This window comes from Amphiura filiformis, chromosome 20, assembly GCF_039555335.1.
Source record: "Amphiura filiformis chromosome 20, Afil_fr2py, whole genome shotgun sequence".
In the NCBI taxonomy this organism is placed as follows: Eukaryota; Metazoa; Echinodermata; class Ophiuroidea; order Amphilepidida; family Amphiuridae; genus Amphiura; species Amphiura filiformis.
This window is the reverse complement of record NC_092647.1, coordinates 1,493,678-1,515,102: the sequence shown is the minus strand read 5'-3', so window position 1 is coordinate 1,515,102 and position 21,425 is coordinate 1,493,678. Positions and strand designations below refer to the sequence as shown.

Here is a 21,425-nt window from a genome sequence, read left to right as displayed (position 1 = left end):
AAGTGCAACAATTAAACCCTGGCGATAATTTCCTGACAGTAATTCATTAGCAACTTGGGTGTTGGTATTACTGACCACTGTATTTTGTGTCTTGTTTGCTTTTTCAGCAGTAACACCTAAGAATGCAGTAGCGGTCAAGTCAGCCACAGCGGAGGAGCCACCGGAGACTCCGGCCAGGACCACGCTGCTGGGAACACTATTCTCACCTATGTATAATTTCTTTGCTAGGAATGGTACGTAAATGGGCAGGGATGGGTCTTAGTGAAAAGGTTGTGATCAGATCTTGCCATCTAGATTTTAAAGGCGAGTAGTTAAACTTAATCATAGCATGCACAAAGGCAGAACTTGAGAAGCAAGCAGTCGAGTTGGAGAGGTGCAGTCACACCTTTGGTCTCCATATTAACGCAGCCAAAACCCATGTTATGACCCATGGTAGTAAAGAGACAATCTCCTTGGGTGAAAAGCCAATCAAGCAGTTTGAAAGGTTCAAATACCTTGGCTCAATGGTAGGGTGTGATGCAGACTCTACACCGGAGATCAATGCTCGACTAGCAATTGCCAGAGATGCCTCCAGCCAATTAATAGGATTATGGAAGGCTAAAGCGATCAGTCTGAAGCTGAAGAAACAACTGGTGAGATCCCTTGTCTGGAGTATAGCCCTGTATGGTGCAGAAAGTTGGACCCTAAAACAACACGATATCAAGAAGATAGAGTCGTTTGAGCTGTGGGTATGGCGCAGAATGCTTCAGGTCAGTTGGAAAGATAGGAAAACCAATGCAATGAAACAAGGTCTGCTCAGTCAGCTGAAGAAAAGAAAGATATCCCTGTATGGTCATTGGAAGCGGCGTCCAGATAGCATTGTTCAGATAATGATAGAAGGAGAAGGAAAAGCCAGGCCAGGTCGAAGGAAAACAGGATGGATTGATAACATCAGAATGTGGACTAATGGTGGAATGGCCGCGGCAAGAGAGAAAGCATGCAAGAGAATGCCGACGGTTCTATGAGGACTATGGCAACGCAGCAGCAGCAGCAGTTAATCACTAGGATGCTTGGCGAGTGATCAAATCCCTCCCCAGTATGAATGATGCTAGGCGAGCGTTGCCATCCTTCCGCTCAGCAGTATCCAGCGGCTGCAGAAGCTGTAAGGGTGAGGTCGCGAGCATATTTTGTTTTGAAACGCGCGACAGTTCGCATTTTTTTCCCATTTTGGTCCAAAACACTGTGTTTTTCCGGATAAAAAGGACAATGTAGAGGTCAATTATTGCTTTATTTTTACTTCTTAGAATTTTTTTTTTATGTGCGCAAAAGGTTGCAAATTTTTTCTATTTTGGTTCTAAACATTTTTTTTCCGGCTAAAAAGGAAGATTGGGTCGCCCACAAGTTTGTGGAAACATCTCAAGAAGTAATGGAATTTATACAAAGTATTGGAACCTGTGGGTTATCTATTAGAAAGCTTGAGATATTGGTGATACAATTACAAAACGTGACAAGTATCTTAAACTGATTTAAACTTTTCCTCTTGCAGGGCTAACAACTGAAAATAAAGAGAATTTACCGGAAGGAGCTAGTGAGTTAGATTTAGAATCCGCTGCAGGAGAACTTGCATGTCATCAAGATGAAAAAGCGCCAGTGATGTCAACAACGGAGACGATACAGAGGACAACAACGGTGCTATGTACGACGACGACAACGCTGGCAACAGAGCTTCCGTCAACAGCAACTCCGATTAATGAAATCACAACAGAAGAAGAAGAGGAGGAGGAAGATGATGAAGATTGTTTACAAAGAAAAGGTGAGCTAACTAACATTATATACCTCATATATAGATTCCTGTCATCTGATTGGTTGAAAGTGCAGTCATTGAATTAACTATGCCCGCAAAATGAACTATGGACCGGTCCATGGAAATGAACTATGGACCGGACACGTGCGTCACGATCAAACTGCGCAATCGCAGCATCCACGTATCCATTCGGTATATAAAACAAATATTGACTGCTATATTCGGGATATGGTTTTGCGCCTCTGGTCATAGCATGGTTTTGAGATCACCTTGGGCCTATAATCTTAACCATGCCCCTCATAGCAGTCAATATTTGTATACTATGGACCACAATGGCGTGGCGTCATCCCAATGGCATAGTTCAATAACCTCAAATCAACAATTAGTGTGCAAAATTTGACCTCAAGTTGCCGAGTATGAGTTTTTGTACCCACATTTTTGAAGGTCATTCAGTGATTGTACAAATGTATTTGGGATGATGAATTGTGTCATGAATGAGAATATTGTGGATCTAAGTGTAATGCCCATTTGGACCAGTGTCCGAAGTAAGGAAAAAATGGAGGTTGATAGATTCTTCTTGTCCTTGAAACATTTCAGTTGTCCCCAAAATGTGTCGTATTTTTGGGTGCAAAATAAAATCAAATATGTTTGATGGTTTTTGCTCTGGAAAATCAGTAGCTACAAATTGGCAAACCTGTTAACTTCAACTGATTCTTTTTACAGGATAATTAGGACAAGTGCATTGTCAGCCACTCATTGTCAGTGCAAAAGGAACTTGGCATCGTAACATTTGTGCAACAGCTACCGAAGACTAGCGACTTGCTAGAAAAGTTGCCTTGGAAGCTATTTACTGGTTGCATTTTGATGCTAGGCTATGATAGAGACTTCTGATCAATATATCTGCAATCACTTTTAGACTAAAAATTGATATTCTTGTTGAAAATGCTGCACAATTTTTAGAATCCGTGCAGCCCAGGGGGGCCATTCAAGTATGATAGTGTATGCATGCATGACCAAATTTTCTTTAAACACCCCCTAAACGAGTTTTACCCTACCAGCAAATTTAGGCCTTTAATAAGATAATTTAATATAAAATTTACCCCCTAATGAGTTTTTTGGCTAGTAAAAATGAAAAAATGTACCCTTTTTGGACTCGTAATTTACCAAAAATTTGAAATGGTACCCTAAACAAGTTGTTCAGTTTTAGAAAATTACCCTTATTCTTGAAAATCAGTGTTTTAGACCCTAAATACGTCGCTCGCGTAACTTGCCTTGCCTAAAAAACACCCCCTTGTCCTTGTTTTTTTAGTCATGCATGCATACAGACCATTTATGTGAGTGCCCTCGAGCCGTCCAGAGGGTTGGTAAATAATGCATTTTAGCAGCTCTGTCCTTGTATGAATGTTTAATATTTCTTACCACTCTTTCTTTCTCTGTCAGATTGCATGCAAACAGACTCCAATCATAATGAGCTAGTCTCATGTGCAATGTCAGCATGTAACACATATGTGGAAGATGAGAGCATGGATCCCGAGTATGGACTAGAGGACGACTGGGAAACGTTTGATCCGTAAGTTATCTGCGGCACTTGTAAAATGCATCATGTTAAAAAAGGGGGTGCGGACATGAATCAAATGTTGTCAGATTCATGTAAATAGATTTACCTGAATCAAAATGTATGCTTGTAAATTTTCAAAATCTACAATAATTTTAGTCAAAATAATATCTATTTATATATGAGTTGACTTCTGACGTCAGTGCCTGGCAGTATGCGCACGCATCATCACAATTTCCATTGTTTTTTGCCTACCGCATCATATTATGCTCAGGGCTCGTGTTTTTAAAACTCCTGCCACATTACAATAAGGCTATTCAACCATGTAGTGGTTACATGGGGTTCACTCAAGCATATCGATATACCAGTCCCTTGCCTTTGTTGATAAACATTGAGGTCAACTCATCTATACCCAGGATCCGCATATTAATCATTACCTATTTGTTTCATTACCTTCAAGTACGATTTCAAGTTGCACTGATATTTCTTAATTTTCTCACTTCTTTTTATCTCGTTGCATATTTCCAGGTATTATTTTATCAAGCAGTTGCCCCCGTTAACTGAGGAACAGAAAAACAGACAGCCAGCTCTACCGCTGAAGACAAGGCGGGTTCCCAAATATTCATTGGTGTTAGATTTGGTAAGTGATGTGTGATTTTGTCTTCATTCTCGCTAGAATTTGCCTCTGTTTAAACTTCGCATATCTCTTGAGTAGCACATGATGTGAATACCAAGATTTTCAGTCACAATGTGTGTTTTGGCATTAATTTGATGTATCTTGAGAATATATACACTCTAAGAAAAGAAAAGTATACACTTTTGGAAAGCTTTTTATTACAGGAATCCAAATATGCAGTTAAAATAAATGTGAGATACACTCTAAAGAAAATATGTTCAAGAATGTAAAATCATTCAATGCATGTTGTTCTGTGTAAAATCAGTTTAGCCCCTTTAAGCTTAATTGAATTAATTGTGGTACATTTGTGTGTGTTTATTTTCTGTATTTAGGACGAAACATTAGTACACTGCAGCTTACAGGAGATGGAGAATTGTACCATGTCCTTCCCTGTCCTCTTTCAAGACGTCACCTATCAGGTAAGATAAAAGTTGTTGTGTCTGTTTGTCTGTATGTTTGCCTGTTCTTTGATCATGTGTCATTCCTTTGAAGTTAAGATGTCACATAAATATGGAATAGATGTCAAGAAAGCAGAATTGATGGGTTCAGAATCACCACCCTTATTTCCCCGAATAGTCGCCCCAGGGGGCGTTTATTAGAGGTCATTTTAGGAACGATAATTCCCGTTAAAATCATTAGGTAAGCTTAAAGCTCACACTGAAATGGCGAACTATGGACTTAGTAATGGAAACAATGACTTCCGGTTCACTTCCGGGTTTACGACCAGATTTTTGCAAATTACCGACACCATTAGAGAACATGTGTGCACCTTGGTGAACTTACTACTCAAGATAGCATGAAAATATCAGCATTTTTTAAACATCTTGGTTAAAAAAGGTGGTGGGGTGCGTTTAATTGAAGGGGGCGACTATTTGAGGAAATACGGTATTCAGTTACTTGTCATATATGACTTGCTCCCATTAAATGAGCGTAAAGTCACAAGATGGGAACTTCCAAGGCGTTCCAATTGCTGAGTTGCTGTTCATTGTTTATAGACACTTGTATTGGTAGTGGAATGTCCTTTGTGAATGGGCCCATAATATGCTGCAATCGGTATTCGATTCTGTCCCCATTCACAAAGGACATACCACTGCCAATACAGATGTCTTCAAACAAAGAACAGCAACTCAACAATTGGAACGTCTCAAAATTCTCCTTGGGACTTTGCGCTCTTTTGCAGGTCACATATATGCAATATCAGATGTTTCTTTGTTTTACCAGCCCCATGCTCTGTTATGCCATGTCATTCTTTTAAGAAATCACATGAAATGTGGTAGAAGACAATTGTGTCCAAGAAATACAAATTCTATGGGAAAACAAACAAGCAAAGCCAACTACTGCTAGAAGAAAATAGGAACATTACAGTATTGTATGATAACCGTATAAACACTACCACACCAATAAGTCTGTAAGAAATGATTTGCATAATTTTAATTTTACACATTTCAAGCATGTTTCTACTTAAAATGTATATTGTAAGTAGAAACATGTTTGTATTTTTGTTTGTTACTGTCACTTTTCAGTTGTATGTGAGGACAAGATGTTTCTTTAAAGAGTTTCTTGAGAGGATGCTAAAGTAGAAACACACTTATATTTTGTTTTTGTTACTGTCACTTTTCAGGTGTGTGTGAGAACAAGACGTTTCTTGAGAGGATACCAAAGTAGAAACACTAATTATTTTGTTTTTGTTATTATCACTTTTCAGGTGTATGTGAGGACAAGACCTTTCTTCAAGGAGTTTCTTGAGAGGATGTCAAAGTTATTTGAAATCATCCTATTCACGGCATCAAAGAAAGTCTACGCAGATAAACTACTGAACTTACTTGATCCCCACAAGAAATTAGTTAGGTGAGTTGACCCGCATCATATTTAGGGCGTGTTCACACTATGCCTGTTTTGCCCTGGGTCCGGGTACAACCCGGTTAGACCCAGATTGGTTATAAGTGTGAACAGGAAAAACCTCAAAACAATAGACCCGGGTCAATTTTTTTCAACCTAGGAAAGAGTAGGTTAAAACCGGGTCAAACCCGGTATGACCGGGTCAATTGTAGTGTGAACAGAAATTCACTGTTTGACCTGCATTACTAGAAGTAAACGCAACCATTATCACCCCATTTCTATTGTTTCTGTTTGCACTGGGAAAAGAATGATTTGGTTCGTTGGCAATAAAATCAATAAATATCTATTCCTGAGATAAGAAAGTTATTTTTATGCAAACAAATTACTAGTATTATCGAATCAAGAAGTAACAATTATTTTTGTGAGTTTTTAACCCAAAACAGCTACAAGAAGCAACTAGATAAATTACATAAGGTGGAATTAGATAATAAAATTTTAAAAAATTATCATAATTAGGCCGGGAGCCTGTTATATATACCGGTAATAGTCAATGACAGAATATGTATACGCATGCATCATCAGTAGGCTTAGGTAAAATAATCAACCCGGGTCATTTTTTTTTCATGAGAGTAGCTGTAGTGTGAACAGAAAATTTTGAACCCGGGACCCGGGTACAACCCGGATTAACTCGGGTCCCGGGTAAATAATTCATATGTGAACATGACCTTAGTAAATAGGTCCATATAGTTTGATCAGCTTGTAATTGCCGGCCCTTAACATCGTGAATTAATATCCACTCCAGTTAGGCCAAATGTGTACATTTGCATAAGGCCCAAAAATATTTTGTTTTTTTTAATGACAATTTTACAGATATGTTCAAAAATTAAATGTTTTTCACTTGAAATTAATATTTTATTGAAAGACTAATCTTAAATTGATTATCCAACAAATATCCAGTAGTCAAAATTGACAAAATTGTCCCCAATGGAAGAAACATTATTTAATATTTTTGGGTATTTTTAAAAACTGAAGGTTTTAAAAAAATAAAAGGAAAAAAAATTACCCGACCGACCAAACCGTCCCATTTGTCCCACTTGAGGGCCTAACAATTGTTTTGCCTGCCTAAGTTTGCATGTGTTGGAACACTCTAAATTGGATAATCAAATGCCCTTGCGGTGGCCGAGCGGAACGGGCTACGACTCATAATCGGAAGGTTGCTGGTTCGAGCCCGGCGACGCCATCGTGTTGTGCCCTTGAGTAAGGCACTTTGTCTCGATTACTCCTCTCCACCCAGATGTGAAATGGGGAGCTGTTATGAATACTGTCCATTGAGCGCCGCCTAAAGGTATGAGCATGCCTTGGGCATTGTATGGCAGCTGACATATTCTAATGACGGCGGAATAAATGTAAAGCGCTTTGGTACATGTTCACATGTGAAAGGTGCTGTATAAATACCAACATTTATTTTTATTATTTTATGTATGATTTACGGAAGAAATATCTAGATAAAATTTTAAAGATTATATAATGATGTTTTATTTTTTTTCCTTATGACAGGCATAGATTATTTCGTGAGCATTGTATCTGTGTACAAGGCAACTACATCAAGGATCTCAACATCTTAGGTAGAGACTTGAGGCGGACCGTCATAATTGACAACTCACCACAGGCATTCGGTTACCAGGTAAGTAAGATACTGTGATAAGGCGAAGAAACAAAGACCCTGTTCTAGGGGCGGACAGACCTTTCAAGTATAGGGTTGGTCGGTCTGGCAGGTTTTTTTTCTGGAGGCTAAATTACCAAAATTTCACCAAAATCTGAAAAAAGATTTTTTGCAAACATATTTTCTAAACACCTGTAGCCAAAATTAATAACATTTGGCCCAAAAACAGCTGATTTACATGATTTTACCAAAATGTTTTAAAAAAATTCAAACGCGAATTCTGGGTCGGCCATGCCCGTAGAACAAGGTTTTTTTTTTATTTCATTCCTAAGCCAATCATTTCAGATCAGCAGTAACCAGCTATCTTAGGCTATTTAATAAAAGGCATTTAATTTTAATGCCCACATGACCTATCATGGGCGCTGCCATAACAAGACCACCAAGTGATCAGTAGATGTGGTACAATGCTAACACATAGAAACTTTTTAGACAAATATTAAAATAAATAAAAATGTATATAGGGCTAATTCATTTCATATTGGGAGATTTTGAATTTTTCGTGTTTGCAAGAACTAAATTTTGGGAGTCTTTACCGACGGGGAGAAAAAAAGTTATTGACGGAAACTCTTACAATAACTACATAGTTGGACAAAAAGGACAAATTTTCTAGAAAATCTGGACACGTATGCATGCCGTGTTTCAAATTGAAATACACAGGAAGACCACAGACCTTAAATTCCATACTTACGCACATCTGATCTTGCTTGCATTTTCCCAAATTGAATGGAGTTCCGGTACGCACAGTGATCACAAATGTGTGCCCTGAATAACACAGCCAAACCTGATTTCCTGTTCCACATGCGAAAGATCAAAGACAACCGCGTACTCTTACATTTCGACGGACACATCACATACTGTTCAATACGAAAATGAACAAAACTCTTTCACATTCACATCTATACAGTACTGGTTTTAGGTTTAGCCTCAAACTTATTTATTGCTAAATTAATTTTCCTCAAATGGCATTTATATGAAGAAGACACTTGAAAGCTTTAATTTTGGTGAATTCTACATGTCAATCTTTTGAGTAACATAATTGTGTAACATGGTATTAAAGTTACAGCTCTGTATGTGAAACGATTTTATTTAGGTCTGTATGTGACATGACTGACAATTTGGCTTGATGCATAACTGTGTGATACAAGGTTAAATGCGAAGATGTTTTGCTCCAAAACGTAACAAACGTATTTTTACATATCTCATCTCTTGTTCTGATATCTCTGGTGTTTTCATATTGTCTGTCCGTACTGACTGAATCCCTGGTTTTTCTTTTCCAGTTAAACAACGGTATCCCCATCGAGAGTTGGTTTGCAGATGATAATGATACAGAGTTATTGAAACTTGTGCCATTCTTAGAGAGTCTTGTCAGTATGGTAAGTCACATACTATAAAAACTCAAAAGCTATATGTGCTTACTATCGAGCACTTTTAAAAGATGCAAACATGATGAGCCCCATCCACAGAAGTGTAAAGGGTTGTGAGTAAATCATTGATACACATAGTTATATACGAACAAATAAACCTGCAAATTTTTGTCTCAATCCTCAGTAGCTCAGTTGGTAAAGCGCCGGACTTTGGTACAATTTTATGTTTCCAAAAGCGCTCGATAGTAAGTACATATGCTTGCCAAGTTTTACGGTATATACATTGGTTCGCCTTAAGTTCGGTAGTGACGTAAGTGCATATTTCGCTGAGCACAGAATGGAGTCGCTCGTGTAAAGTTAATTATGCAGAGCTGCACACACGCATATGAGGGCGGTATGTCTGCAAGGTTGCAGCGCAACTGAGAAAGGAATTGATATCACTACCGAACTTGGGGTGAACCAAAGAAAAGTAGGATTCTCATAATTAATAACAAAAACTGATATTCTGACCTGCAATCATACTTCTCCTAGACCATAAGATAGATAGGCATCTCTTTTGTGACACCATTTATTATAATATGTTGGGCTTTATACTATAACTTCTATAACTTATTGAGCTATTTCAGTTGAAATCTATATACACCCACTAAGGCCTATGGAAGAGACAAGCTTAATATCCCACACACAGAGTATGAATTTCAAATGGCGTTACCTGACTGGGGGATTCCATTTGAAATCTATATACCTTGAGTGGAAGATTAAGGTTATGTCATCTATAAGGGGTGTATGGATTTCAACTGGAATAGCACATTGCTTTGAGTATAAGGGGTGGGGAGACCCTGTATCTTGTCTGTGATTTCTGAGGTACATGACAGTTATGAAATCATCAAGGTTTGATGCCAGTGTGTTATACGCAATCTGCTTCTGTGTGATATATCACACCCAATGCAATAGGGCTATCTGATCATAACACATTTGTGAGAGAGACTGCTACATACGTGTAAAAAGCAATGTCTCTACTTTCAATCTTAAGCTTATAATAGGCAAGACTCATGTAACATCTAGATTGATATAGAATGGCGTACATGAAGTTGGGCAAAGCATAATGTGTGACTGATGCACATTTATCTCTACTTTGTCTGGATCGGGTCTTATTCCAAATACTCTGAAATCACTACACCTCAGAGTTAAGCAAACTGTAATATGAAATGAATGTGGCAGTGTTCAGTAATCTTTTTCAAGTAGCTTTTTGTCTATGGTCCGTGTCAGATGTATGCGTTCTGTCAAACCATTGCCAATATTGGCTGAGCAATGTTGACTGGTCCCAAATTAGGTAACATCCGATGGCCCAATCGCAGACAAGTGTATGCACAGTGAATCACAAAATGTAAAACCGAGAAAAAGTATTTTGTAAGCAACTTAAGGATTCATCAGATAGTATTATAGTTATGTTGATATTAACCTTTAACCTTTTTGACCTTTTCCTTTCAGGATGAAGATGTGAGGCCGCATGTACGAGAAAAGTTTCGTCTGTATGAGCTCTTGCCCCCAGACTAGCTTTCTATACTGTAGCTTTGTATTTGTAGACTGTTCTCAAGTCTGGTGTGTACAGAACTGTATTCCTATATATAGTGTCATAAGTTTATAAGCATACTCTGCTGACTTTTAATGAAATGGATGTTCATTCTCATCTTATGGCACAGTTCAGTGCGCTGTGGATAACTATGCTGTTGGGATGAACTGCTCCTTAGGTGGTGGCAATATAGTTGTAGACCTCATGACCTGGAGGCAAAGTTTAATCTTGTGTGGTTGTTTGGTACACTGGAATTGAGCTTTGCCTTGCAGGATGAGGTGAGCCTTTATCTGTAATGACCAAGGCCACACATAAAAAAAATTTTGTTTCAGGTATCCGATTGTTGTGACTTTTGTTAAACATTGCTGAAGGGGCCAAATTATATTACAAAATTGCTTTGTTGATATTGATGGCGATTTGAGAGAATATGTATGTAATTTTGTGGAATAAAGTGAATCGTTAAAGGTGTGTATTGATATCAGTTTTATGTGAAAAAGAAACGGAAACCTGAGACAAAACGTTTTAAAAAAATGGGGACTTGTGGTGCTCACTTCAGGCTGCCACAAATGTGGGCCAATTACTACCAAATTTTCTGAAATATTCTTTCCTCACACAATAAAAAATGGTAAAATGAAATAAGTATGCATTTTAGTATCAAACATAATCAATTTTATGTGGGGTGAAAAAGCCTATTTTATGAGTAAATGTCTTGTTTTTAAATTTGGGCTAAAAGTAAATGTATTTGTTTGATACGACAATTTTTAGTGTTTTTTTAGGTGTGATTTTAGTAATAGTCAAAGTGTGATATGTCCTGCGAGGCATTCTTAAAAGAGGTTAATAACAAATTAAGGTTGGTGGCACTGCAGGCAACTTGAAGATGAGCAACACTAAGTCACACTTTTAAGCTTGACTGAACTCATACCGCAGGCAAAGTTCCATTGTTAACCTAGCCTAGACAGAGGTCAGAGGTCAATGCTCAAAGTGTCGTAAACTTTCCATTGGAAGTATTTTTAGTGTAAATAAGATTTTTAATAATAAAAAGTGTGGCCTATAGGTGGTTGTTTTTATTTTTAGTGTATCCATGTTTTAGAGTCCAAACTAACACCGTCAATTATTCAAAGCAGCTTAAACGATTCCTGGTGGAAGTTAGGTGGTAGTGATCGCACAAAAAAAACGTTAATCATCGGTTAAAACAGACTTGAATATCCCCAATTAAAAAATCGGCCCTTTAATTAAGCCAACCACAATTTTAAATCATCTGTTGGAAACTTAAAGAATCGCTATGTCGATGAAATTTTTTGAACAAACTCATTTTTTGAAACAATTTTGAAATGGAAATCTATACGCATTATAAAAAACGTCATATTTGATGTCTTTACGGAATAATGTAAAAATAACATTTTTGGTACTTTTTAAAAACTGAGAATGAGGATGTCTTGTTTTCTGGGGTGTTTTTAATACGAAAGATATATTTTTTTTTCTTTTATATGTCTGCAATATGTATTATAATGATTACTTGGCTTATTAACCAGAGTTCAAACTGCTTTGAAAGGGAAGGTATTGTAAATATTGGCATTTTTAAGAATTTGAAGTGAATCAGACAAAACCATCATTTTTTCCGTAGGAACAATTAAAAACGTTTTTTAATCGTGGCTTTATGCAGATTGTGGAAACCTTTTATTAATGATACTATCTGTATGCACTGCATCAGTCGGGGTTAGATAGAGATGGTGTTGGGGAAGAACCTACCTGCTGATTGGTCAGAATGGATGTTGTTTCATTTATTGAACCAATCAGTGATCTTGTAACAATAATGCAATTTTAAAAGAATGGGGTGAAATATTTTCAAACTGTATTCTTATTGGCTATTCAACTGAATATCTCTTGTCATCAGCCAATCAAAGTTGTTGTTAGAAGGCAGTAGTGCTCAGGGGGTTAAGAGAGAGATTTATCCAATAAAGATCAAAGTTTGCAGGAAATTTCATGTTTCATGAAAAAGGAAGTGTTAGAAATACCTCATAGTAATTCATTTTGAGGATTTCGATCACCATAAAACTGACATGATCCCCAAGGCAAATGAAAATAAGTTAAATAAAATGAACGCGCTTGAAAGTGTATGATCTTATAATAGCTTAATTGTTAAGAGATTGAGATTGGTTCCTAGAAGTTGCAGTGGTTCTTGCCCAAATCATCTGTATGTGACCTTTGACCTTTTATAGCTAGATAATAATCACTCAGGGCAAGGGGTTATGAATATGTGTGTACAGAAGTGACAAGTTTGCGTTAAATATAAAGAGAATATTTGAAGTGTTATATAACATTTTTGTTTACACAATTGTTAATTTAAACTCAGTATTATATTTTAAAAAATGCCAACATTAATGGCCACAAAAAGAATCAAGAAAATACATTTGAGAAATTCGTTAAAATTGTCATCATTTTCTGTCTTTGACTTAAAATATTTATCTATCATGGAAGAAAAGCTTTAAAAGCTTGAAAACTTGTCACTTTTTAAAGTGCACTATTATGATTGGGACATATGATGGTTTAACTGTCTGAAATTGTACCTTGGACAAATGAACTTTGAACCTTGAACTTTTGGTCAAAGTTCAAGGTCAAGATAAATATAATTAACGATGTATTTGTAACAATGCATAAGTTTTTTTCTCTGTAAAATGGTATGTACATTGTTTGTAAAATGACTGAAGAAGTATTGTTACCTGTTTCGCTGGTGATATTCCCATTCTCATTTTCCATAACAAGTTCACAACTGTCAAATTTTAACTACCGGTAAATCAAAAAGAAGGGAAGAGTGTTTCCAAATGTTGTGTTAAAGTCTTTTCTAGTTACAAGCTCCGTAGGGGGTCAGAGGTCATTCAGAGTAACAAATAATTTTGGACCGGGCTCTGTAGGGGTCATTTCATCTACATGTATTTGATACAATATTGAATACTTATGGAACTATGCAAATGAGAGGATGCCGATGGGAGTATCATTGGTGATCACACCACTTTTTTTTCGTTTGTTTTTACTTTTTACCTGCTCGTAGATTAGCTAGGCTATACAAAGTAACAATAGAGGGTATTTTTGTAGACGACGATATAATAATCGTACAGCTTTATTCTCACTTAGTTTGTGCATTTTTTTCATTGTGCTGTAAATAGGAGCATTATGTACATCAGAGTGCATGTAAATGTATTTCTATTCCAAAACAAAAAATGCCACAAATCTGACATTCTCATGATTACAGGCAAAGTTCAATCTATACATACAAAATGTTGTTTGATTTTTAGGGGAATTAGCATCATACCCACCAGGTTAGATCAAATGGAAAATGTGCTACCGAGTATGTATGGATGTGTAACTGTGCCTGAGGTAGGAGAGTGTTAAGGAACTTTGTAGGCTTGGTGATTTCACAATCTGTGTAAAGTGTAAAGGAGAGAAAGATACGATATATTGTAGAACTTTTTATGTGTAAACTAAAAAAAAGCATAGTCTATATAAATACAACTAGAAGCTCTTATGCTACTCTCACCTCCCAGGTGCTTTGTTCAGCAGCCTGTATTTGCACCTTATAGCATTGGAACTTGTAAGTGAGATGGAGAATAACACCATACACAAGTGTGTTGTTTGTTTGTAGTGAACTAACAAATGCAGGCTTTTGAATTGGTGACACTGGAGTTGAGAACAGTGCGGGCTCATAGTATATATAAACGCTTTTTTCAGGGTGTCCCGAAGCGAAATGTTAAGTGTAAATTTTGTGTGAATTTTTAAAGTATGTCAACTGTCAACAGCACAGTGAATCCTTGTATTATGTTAAGTACACAAATTTTAGAATTTTGAAATTAGTATTTTCTGGGTTGTATTTGTCTTGTGTTGTTTTTTGTTGTTTTGATGACGACACAATATACCTCCACATGTTTCTCTGATTTGTTTTAAATATCACTAATGGATCGTGAGTGGTTATTCAATATCAACACATGTTTTATCAGCAAAAAATAGCTTATTATATACAGAGGTGCAAAACAGTGCTGTAAAGTGCTGTGGCTGGGTAGCCATTGTTCATAGAGCATTTGAAACTTGGGGGCACATCATTTTTTTGGTGGGTATGTTCCCCTGGAATTCGAGGGGTGAAGGGTCTTTGGCGCTGTTGGCATACCTGCAAGATCTTTTCAGAGCTGTGAACAGTCAAAATCAAGAGTCTTTCTTGGCTTTCTAGTTGATAATCTCATGGATAAACTGTGGTCCAAAAACTGGGCTCTCCAGGGGAGCATACCCGTTATTTGTATTAAGTGTCTCCCCCGGGATTTGAATTGCGTAAACCCAAAATAAAGTTGCTGGTAAAGTGTTACAAATCCTGGTAAAGTGTTACAAAGCATATAAACATATGTCACATATATTCAGGCAGTGCATAGCATAGCATACTAGTTTGGGCATTTCTACTCCAGTGTTAGCTTATAGAAAACAACCAACGCTATCTACGAACAGCACTGGATAACCAAGTAAAAAATATTAGTACAAACCAGTTATTTTGTAGATACAACTTGGATGCACTCGTGCGGGAATCAATTAACTTTTTCTCGGAGAACAATGTGGCTATTTGCCTTCTGTGAAGAATTTTGAAAGAGAAATTTGTTTTAAAATTTGATTTTGTAAGGTGCCTCCCAAAATAAAACAAAAACCATCTTGTGGTGAGAAAAGTTCAAATCCGTAGAAAAAGTCACTTGACAGAGATGGCACAAATTACATATTAATCTTGGCGATATCACGAGGTAGTCCCACACCCAGCAACTAATACAGTAAAACGGCAACCTTATTTTTTAGCATGTCAATTAAAAACATTTAAAAAAACAGTTTTAATTTTAAAAAGGTCCCTAATTAATTCAAGCAAATGAATTTGTGTATAAACAGAATTTTCGCAGGACGCATTAAATACCTTCATGAAATTATGTATTTTTTTTAATGTGTATTTTTTTTCTACTTAGCTTTAAGGAGTAATACTGCAACCATGTATTTGAAGCAATTTTTGTTATTATTTTGCATAAACATTGTATTTTCTTTTCAACAAACATTTGGCCTTACGTGCTGCTATTTCAAAGTATATTACTTTTTTTGGGGGTGAAATGTGTTTCGATTAATTGTAATATTCGTGTATATGTTTGGAAATACACTTTTATGAGACTTCAAAAGCCTGCAATAAAACCCATGAATTCACTCATTTTGATTTTTGTTCAGCCAAGACAGTGTTAACCCCGTGAGAACTACCTGCCTATTGGTCAAAAAGAAGTTTTCATTATCAATTGGGCCAATCAGTAACATTGTTAGAATATTTTCACCATGCAAAAAAATGGGGTGAATTCTTTGCAAAGCTCCATTTTGATTGGTGATTAAAGTGAAGATATCATGTAATTGACCAATCAGAAGCGATGTTAGATTGGCAGGGGCTCAGGGGGTTAAACACCGAGTACAGATTGTTAAATTCGGAGAACATTTGTTTTTATTGAGAAAAGTTAAAATGGAAACACTAGTCTGTCCCAGCCATAGATTACTACAAACTAGCCATCAACAGTCAAAATCCCAGCTGCAGACCAGCCATCAAAATCCCAGTGCTTTGTATGCTGTGATTCTCACATATTCATGAGGACCAATTGTGCATGTGTAACAATCACACCAGCTTTGTATGCTGCGACTCTCGCATTCATGAGGACCAATTGTGCGTGTGGTACTGGCGTGCCAGTATTGCACACTTTCTGGTATATATGTTACAGCATTAAATGTCTTTTAGCATTTACGCAAAAGACCGTAAAAATATGCAGTAGTGTGCGCAGCAGTTGCGTCTGTCGCACTGCATTGAACGATCGGTCCTTATTATCAGGTGATGCTGAGACTTTGACTGTCAGTGGTTTATCTGTAGTAGTCCGTGGTCCCATCTTATAAACCTGTATGTACAGGATCAAAAGTATTATTATATTTTATTTTGTTGTTATAATATTTTACATCAAATGCTGCTTATAATTTAAATTTAAAATAATTTCAGTATATCTACCCTTACACTACAGTGTAGTTCCGTTGTACGACTTAGACCATGTTATTGTTGAAACGAGTTCAGCCGATAATGAAAACAGTTATGCTGATAATTAAATGAGTCACGCTGATGGAATGACTATTTCTCTTAGGGATGCACCCTGCCGTACCTTATTTAACAAGCTGTATCAAAATGATTGGCACCTATCAGTTTCCAGTGATTTGTGGACAAGATTGACCATCAAAATGCAACATTAGATAAACCAAATTTATAGATGAATTTTAGAAATGGTCATATAACTACCAATTATGTTCCTTTCAAGAGCGTCTAATGTTGCATACTTTGGAAAAAGCAGGCTTGTTCAATCGACGTCAACACTGGTAGGTAACAATCATTTGATACAGCTTGTATAGTCTGTTTCGTAGTCTTCAAGTTCAGAGTAACCATGTTAGATTTTGCAGTGACATATTCGAAAAAATTTTGAAGAGAATCTGGTATATTTTGTTCACATATTATTGTCCTCTAGTGATGTCAGTGCGTGCTCCAGTGGGCACGGTATTGCGTCACCACCTTGGGAATTAACGGCAGTTCCTAGTAATAAAACACCCAATCGGATTGTGCAACAGAAAATATACATATTTGTATGTCACACCGTACACCCTATTTACTCTATTAAATGCTCCCCTTCTATTAAAGAGGTAGCCCTGCCAGAGGTGAACCAAACCTGTCTGGTTATCAAATTAATCAGTGACAAGGTTATTTGACAGGGTGCTAAATGATGCAATAACATTACAATATCAATTAACACCTTCCTCTTTAAATGACCCATCATTTTGCAAAGAAAAAGGAACCAAAATGCAGATATTTCCATGCCATAGTATGTGAGCATTGTAAGTAAGCTTAAAACTGGCATGTCATGATCACAAAAATGCATGGTAAAATCCTATTCTAACCAATTCATCGCCACATACTAGAATGTTCATATATTCAGCTAAATAAATCGCATTCTTGCATAAAAATGCACTTACAGGTCTAATTTCGTAGTATTTTCCGATAATATGAGGTCCCTGTATGGTCACCGCCACGTCAGATTTCAAACGGGTCCGTCTCGTCTCGTCTCGTCTCAAGTTGGAGTTACATAATGTTGGTTTTCGTAGTGACAGATTCAAATTGCGCTTCATATCCTAATTCCATGGGGCGTATATATACGTGTAGAAGGGCAATTTGTCCATATGCTGGCAACATAAACGCACCGATTTGAGTCTGCCGCTACAAAGTCGTACATGGCGTTACTCTCAACTTGAGATGAGACACAGTATAGTCGTATTTTGCTAATTCCGCAAGTTCATTGAAAATTCGCTTCTAATAAATGCCCCCCTTTTCAGAAAATGCAGTGCCCCGGTTGTTTAATAGAGTAAATGTGTACAAATTAAACATATGTTTAGGTGGTACTGTACTAGTGACATGTTTTATGCTTGTGTTCAAACCCCAATTAACAAAAACACAGATTTTCTCTATATTATAAGCGAACCTATTTCACAATAACATTAAAAATCACTTCTTAATTCAAATTTATTTATTCTAAAGAAACATCATTTTTCAAAATGTTAAAAAGCTCAAGATTTGATTTTCAGTTATGTACTCTGTTGGCATATTGTATTAGTTGTTATCTGTCCACTGACTGAAATAAAGGGATTAATGAATAAAAAACCACAATGTTCGTACAATTGTCGGATCACACCTAAACAATCTCTTTAGCATTGATTTTTTAAAAACTTTTGGAGTGTTTGTTGCATTTTGCAAATCTAGCATCCTCCTTTTAGGATATATATGGTGTGATAAAAAATCGGTCTGAAGTTCAATTTGCAGTCTTTTATAGAATTGTAAACAGCATTTGCAAAGCTACATTTTGCAGAAAAAACCCCATTGAATTTGGACAACCAGTTAAAAAAGATGTGGGCAGTTAAAGAGGAAACAAAATGAAGTTTGGCTATACTCAAAAGCAATATTTCCTACTTCCGACTGATTTTGCTTGATTACATCATATATTTCAATAGATACATATGAAAAGAACTTGTTTCCTAAATTTCAGTTGATCTTTAAGGGGCATTTCGTGATCCACAGCCTCATCCCCCACTTTTCTCAAAAAAAGTTGAGATTTTTATATCACTGGAAACCTCTGGCTACATAATGTTTATGTACAAAATATTTCTTGCAGATTAATTCGTTTTGCAAAGATATCGTGAAATTTGAATTTCGATTACAACGTATTGTCTATGGAGCAGTGTAATACACATAATCATGCATAACTCGCAAAACGCAAAATCGGAATCAACTGAAATTTTGGGAATAGGCTTTTTCGTGGATATGTACTGAAAAATGTCATAAAAAGAGGATGCTAGGATCACTAAACACTCCTTTAAGTGTTTCCGACAGCTTTTCAAAGCCCCCCCATTTTACCCTACCCACAGGGCGCATAATTATTGCACAGCCCCTTAGTACTTCAATGGCTGGTTGCTCAAGTCAAGAACAATAGTAAGCAGAGCAAGTAAAATGAAAAATATGTGCAACACAAAACATGACACACAAGAGGCATATGAGTACTAGTCTACTGTCCTATACATAAAAAAGTATATAACTTTATTAGGCTAAAAGAAAAAATAATGCTATGTGTCAAAGCCCATGGCAGTTTCAAAAACGAATGCGGAATGAGGGTTTTTTTATATATTTTTTTAAACAAAATTTTGAATTAAGATGTCATTTTCGAGTGTTTAAAAGTACACAGCACAATTGAAGTACAAATATCAATTATTAAAACAATGAGAGTATCGAATAAAGTAACTTTTCTTCCAAATTTGTCTCAGAATTTCATGATTTTACGACAAAAAACATACCCGATGACCCTCTTTTTAGGTGCTACCCAATTATGCAATTACCCCTTTTTTTCTAGAAATGTATCATCAAAATGGCACAACATAATGCAGAAACTTTCTAATTATCTTTTACCCTAAGACAGAGAAATTGAAAAACACTCGGACGCAAAATTTGCATGCATGTTAGCAATCGGACACGACAACCATTTATTGACTTTTGTTTAAGACCCGCACCAGTACCTACAACAAATAAACAAACAAACAAATTCTCAGCCGTACTATAGCCAAATATATAATAGGAGATTCTCTAATCGAGCTTAATTATACCCAACCCAAGACTCTAGCGAAACAACGACCAAAGGCGCAGAAAATCTCGTTTTAGCAAAACCAAATGTGATCCAAACTTGCACTCGGGTGGCCGCCACCCGAGGCTTAAATTCTGAGCGTTTGACCCTGAACCCGTGGATCATTAAATCAAATATCATGGCTAAACCAAATGTGATCCAAACTTGCACTCGGGTAGCCTCCACCCGAAGCTTAAATTCTGAGCGTTTGACCCCGAACCCGTGGATCATTCATCAAATATCATGGCTGGAAACTCAACAATAAATTACGGTACTGGTGCATACAGATCCCACGCTCCCAAGTGGAATTCCTGAGACTCTTCAACAGGTGATCTACCTGAAGTTCAAAGGATCAAGTCTTAATGTTAGCATTCTATGACATATACATATATCATAATAAATAAATACAGAAAAGATAATTCAAAACCCAGCATTATTTTCTTTTGCTTACTCTGTGAAGTCTTTGACCTTATAAAAGACTACTTTACTGTTTTTGATGACACCTGTGCCTGCATGTAACAATACGATTGTCAATTCCTGTACATATATATAGTTTTGACGACTTACTTTCCCTCTTGAACTATCATCCTAAAAAGGTTGATACAGAACAATTATATAAATTTTATGTAGCAACATCATTGAACACATGATCTAATTAAACAGTGTACATTGTATCTTTGAAGATCTGAGAAAGGGAAATTAATTGCAAGTCACATGTAATTTTAATGATCGGCGTCAACTCTTTATTCCTCCCTCCTTATCTACAGGGACCATAATTCTTGATTTTTCTTTTAAACTTAGACAGTTAAATGCTTTAATTAGCTATTATTTAACACACTACCATGTAGTATATAAAATATATCTGTATTTATACAGGTCATTATCTCATTACTGTCACACATAATTATCCGGGATAATTATATTTTACTTCCTTCTCACATGTCCACACAGGGCGCGGTGGGTGGGAAGATTTTTGTTGTTGTTGTCGTGTCCACAAGACCAACAGTGAATAAATCGCCACCTAATCACACCCGGAACCCGCGAAGGCGGCATATCCCATTGGTTCCCGGGTCGAGCCAAACAATACAAATTTATTTGCATGACAATGATTGACATCTGACCCGGTAAACAATAACATGGATTGGCCCATTTCTCAGCAAGGGTAAATTGAGTTTGTTTGTTTGTTTACCCAGGTTGGTCCGTGAGGAACACATGCTAATCCATGGAAAACCATGGACCGTTCCAAGCTCATACAAATGCACAAGCCTGGATAGCCAGTGTAAGCTAATATATGCATGCTGGCCTAGATAGCTTTGATAAACAAAGCAAGAAATGGAAGAAAATAGCTAGGAAAAAGAGAAAAGAGAGAAGGCCACTCCCAAACCGTTATTGTACAATTTTACTCTCAGCCCTTACTTCGTGAGAAAGAAAACTGGAATTCCAATCTCAGGCCCCGATGCAAAGGTTAACTTGTTGCACTGTGTTAAACTTTAATTTCAGCAAATTTGTACTGGAAATTTGGAACAAAAAATAGAATTTTTTGTTTTTTTTATTTCTTCAAAATTTTCTACCCGAGGACCTCTTAAATTTTTTTTTTACCCAATTACTCCCTTTTTTTTCAAAATATACCCAATGACCCCAGCCCTCCCCCCCGAGTTTTTTTTTTTGTA

The 21,425-nt window shown here is 36.7% G+C and overlaps 1 protein-coding gene across 3 annotated transcripts in view; it reads left to right on the top strand.

Annotated features, from left to right (window-relative positions):
* The window catches only part of LOC140142090 (CTD small phosphatase-like protein 2-A), a 41,164-nt gene extending 24,491 nt beyond the window's left edge, over positions 1-16,673 (top strand). For 2 of the 3 annotated variants that reach the window (XM_072164046.1, XM_072164047.1), the window contains exons 4-12: positions 108-233; positions 1,526-1,792; positions 3,224-3,353; positions 3,867-3,978; positions 4,347-4,433; positions 5,720-5,862; positions 7,411-7,537; positions 8,854-8,949; positions 10,432-16,673. In XM_072164046.1, the coding sequence (XP_072020147.1) occupies positions 108-233; positions 1,526-1,792; positions 3,224-3,353; positions 3,867-3,978; positions 4,347-4,433; positions 5,720-5,862; positions 7,411-7,537; positions 8,854-8,949; positions 10,432-10,497 (1,154 nt within the window). In that variant the 3' untranslated portion in view covers positions 10,498-16,673. The remainder of the gene's footprint in view (positions 1-107; positions 234-1,525; positions 1,793-3,223; positions 3,354-3,866; positions 3,979-4,346; positions 4,434-5,719; positions 5,863-7,410; positions 7,538-8,853; positions 8,950-10,431) is intronic. The other variant, XM_072164048.1, reaches the window with a different exon arrangement.
* Positions 16,674-21,425: the final 4,752 nt, after the last annotated feature.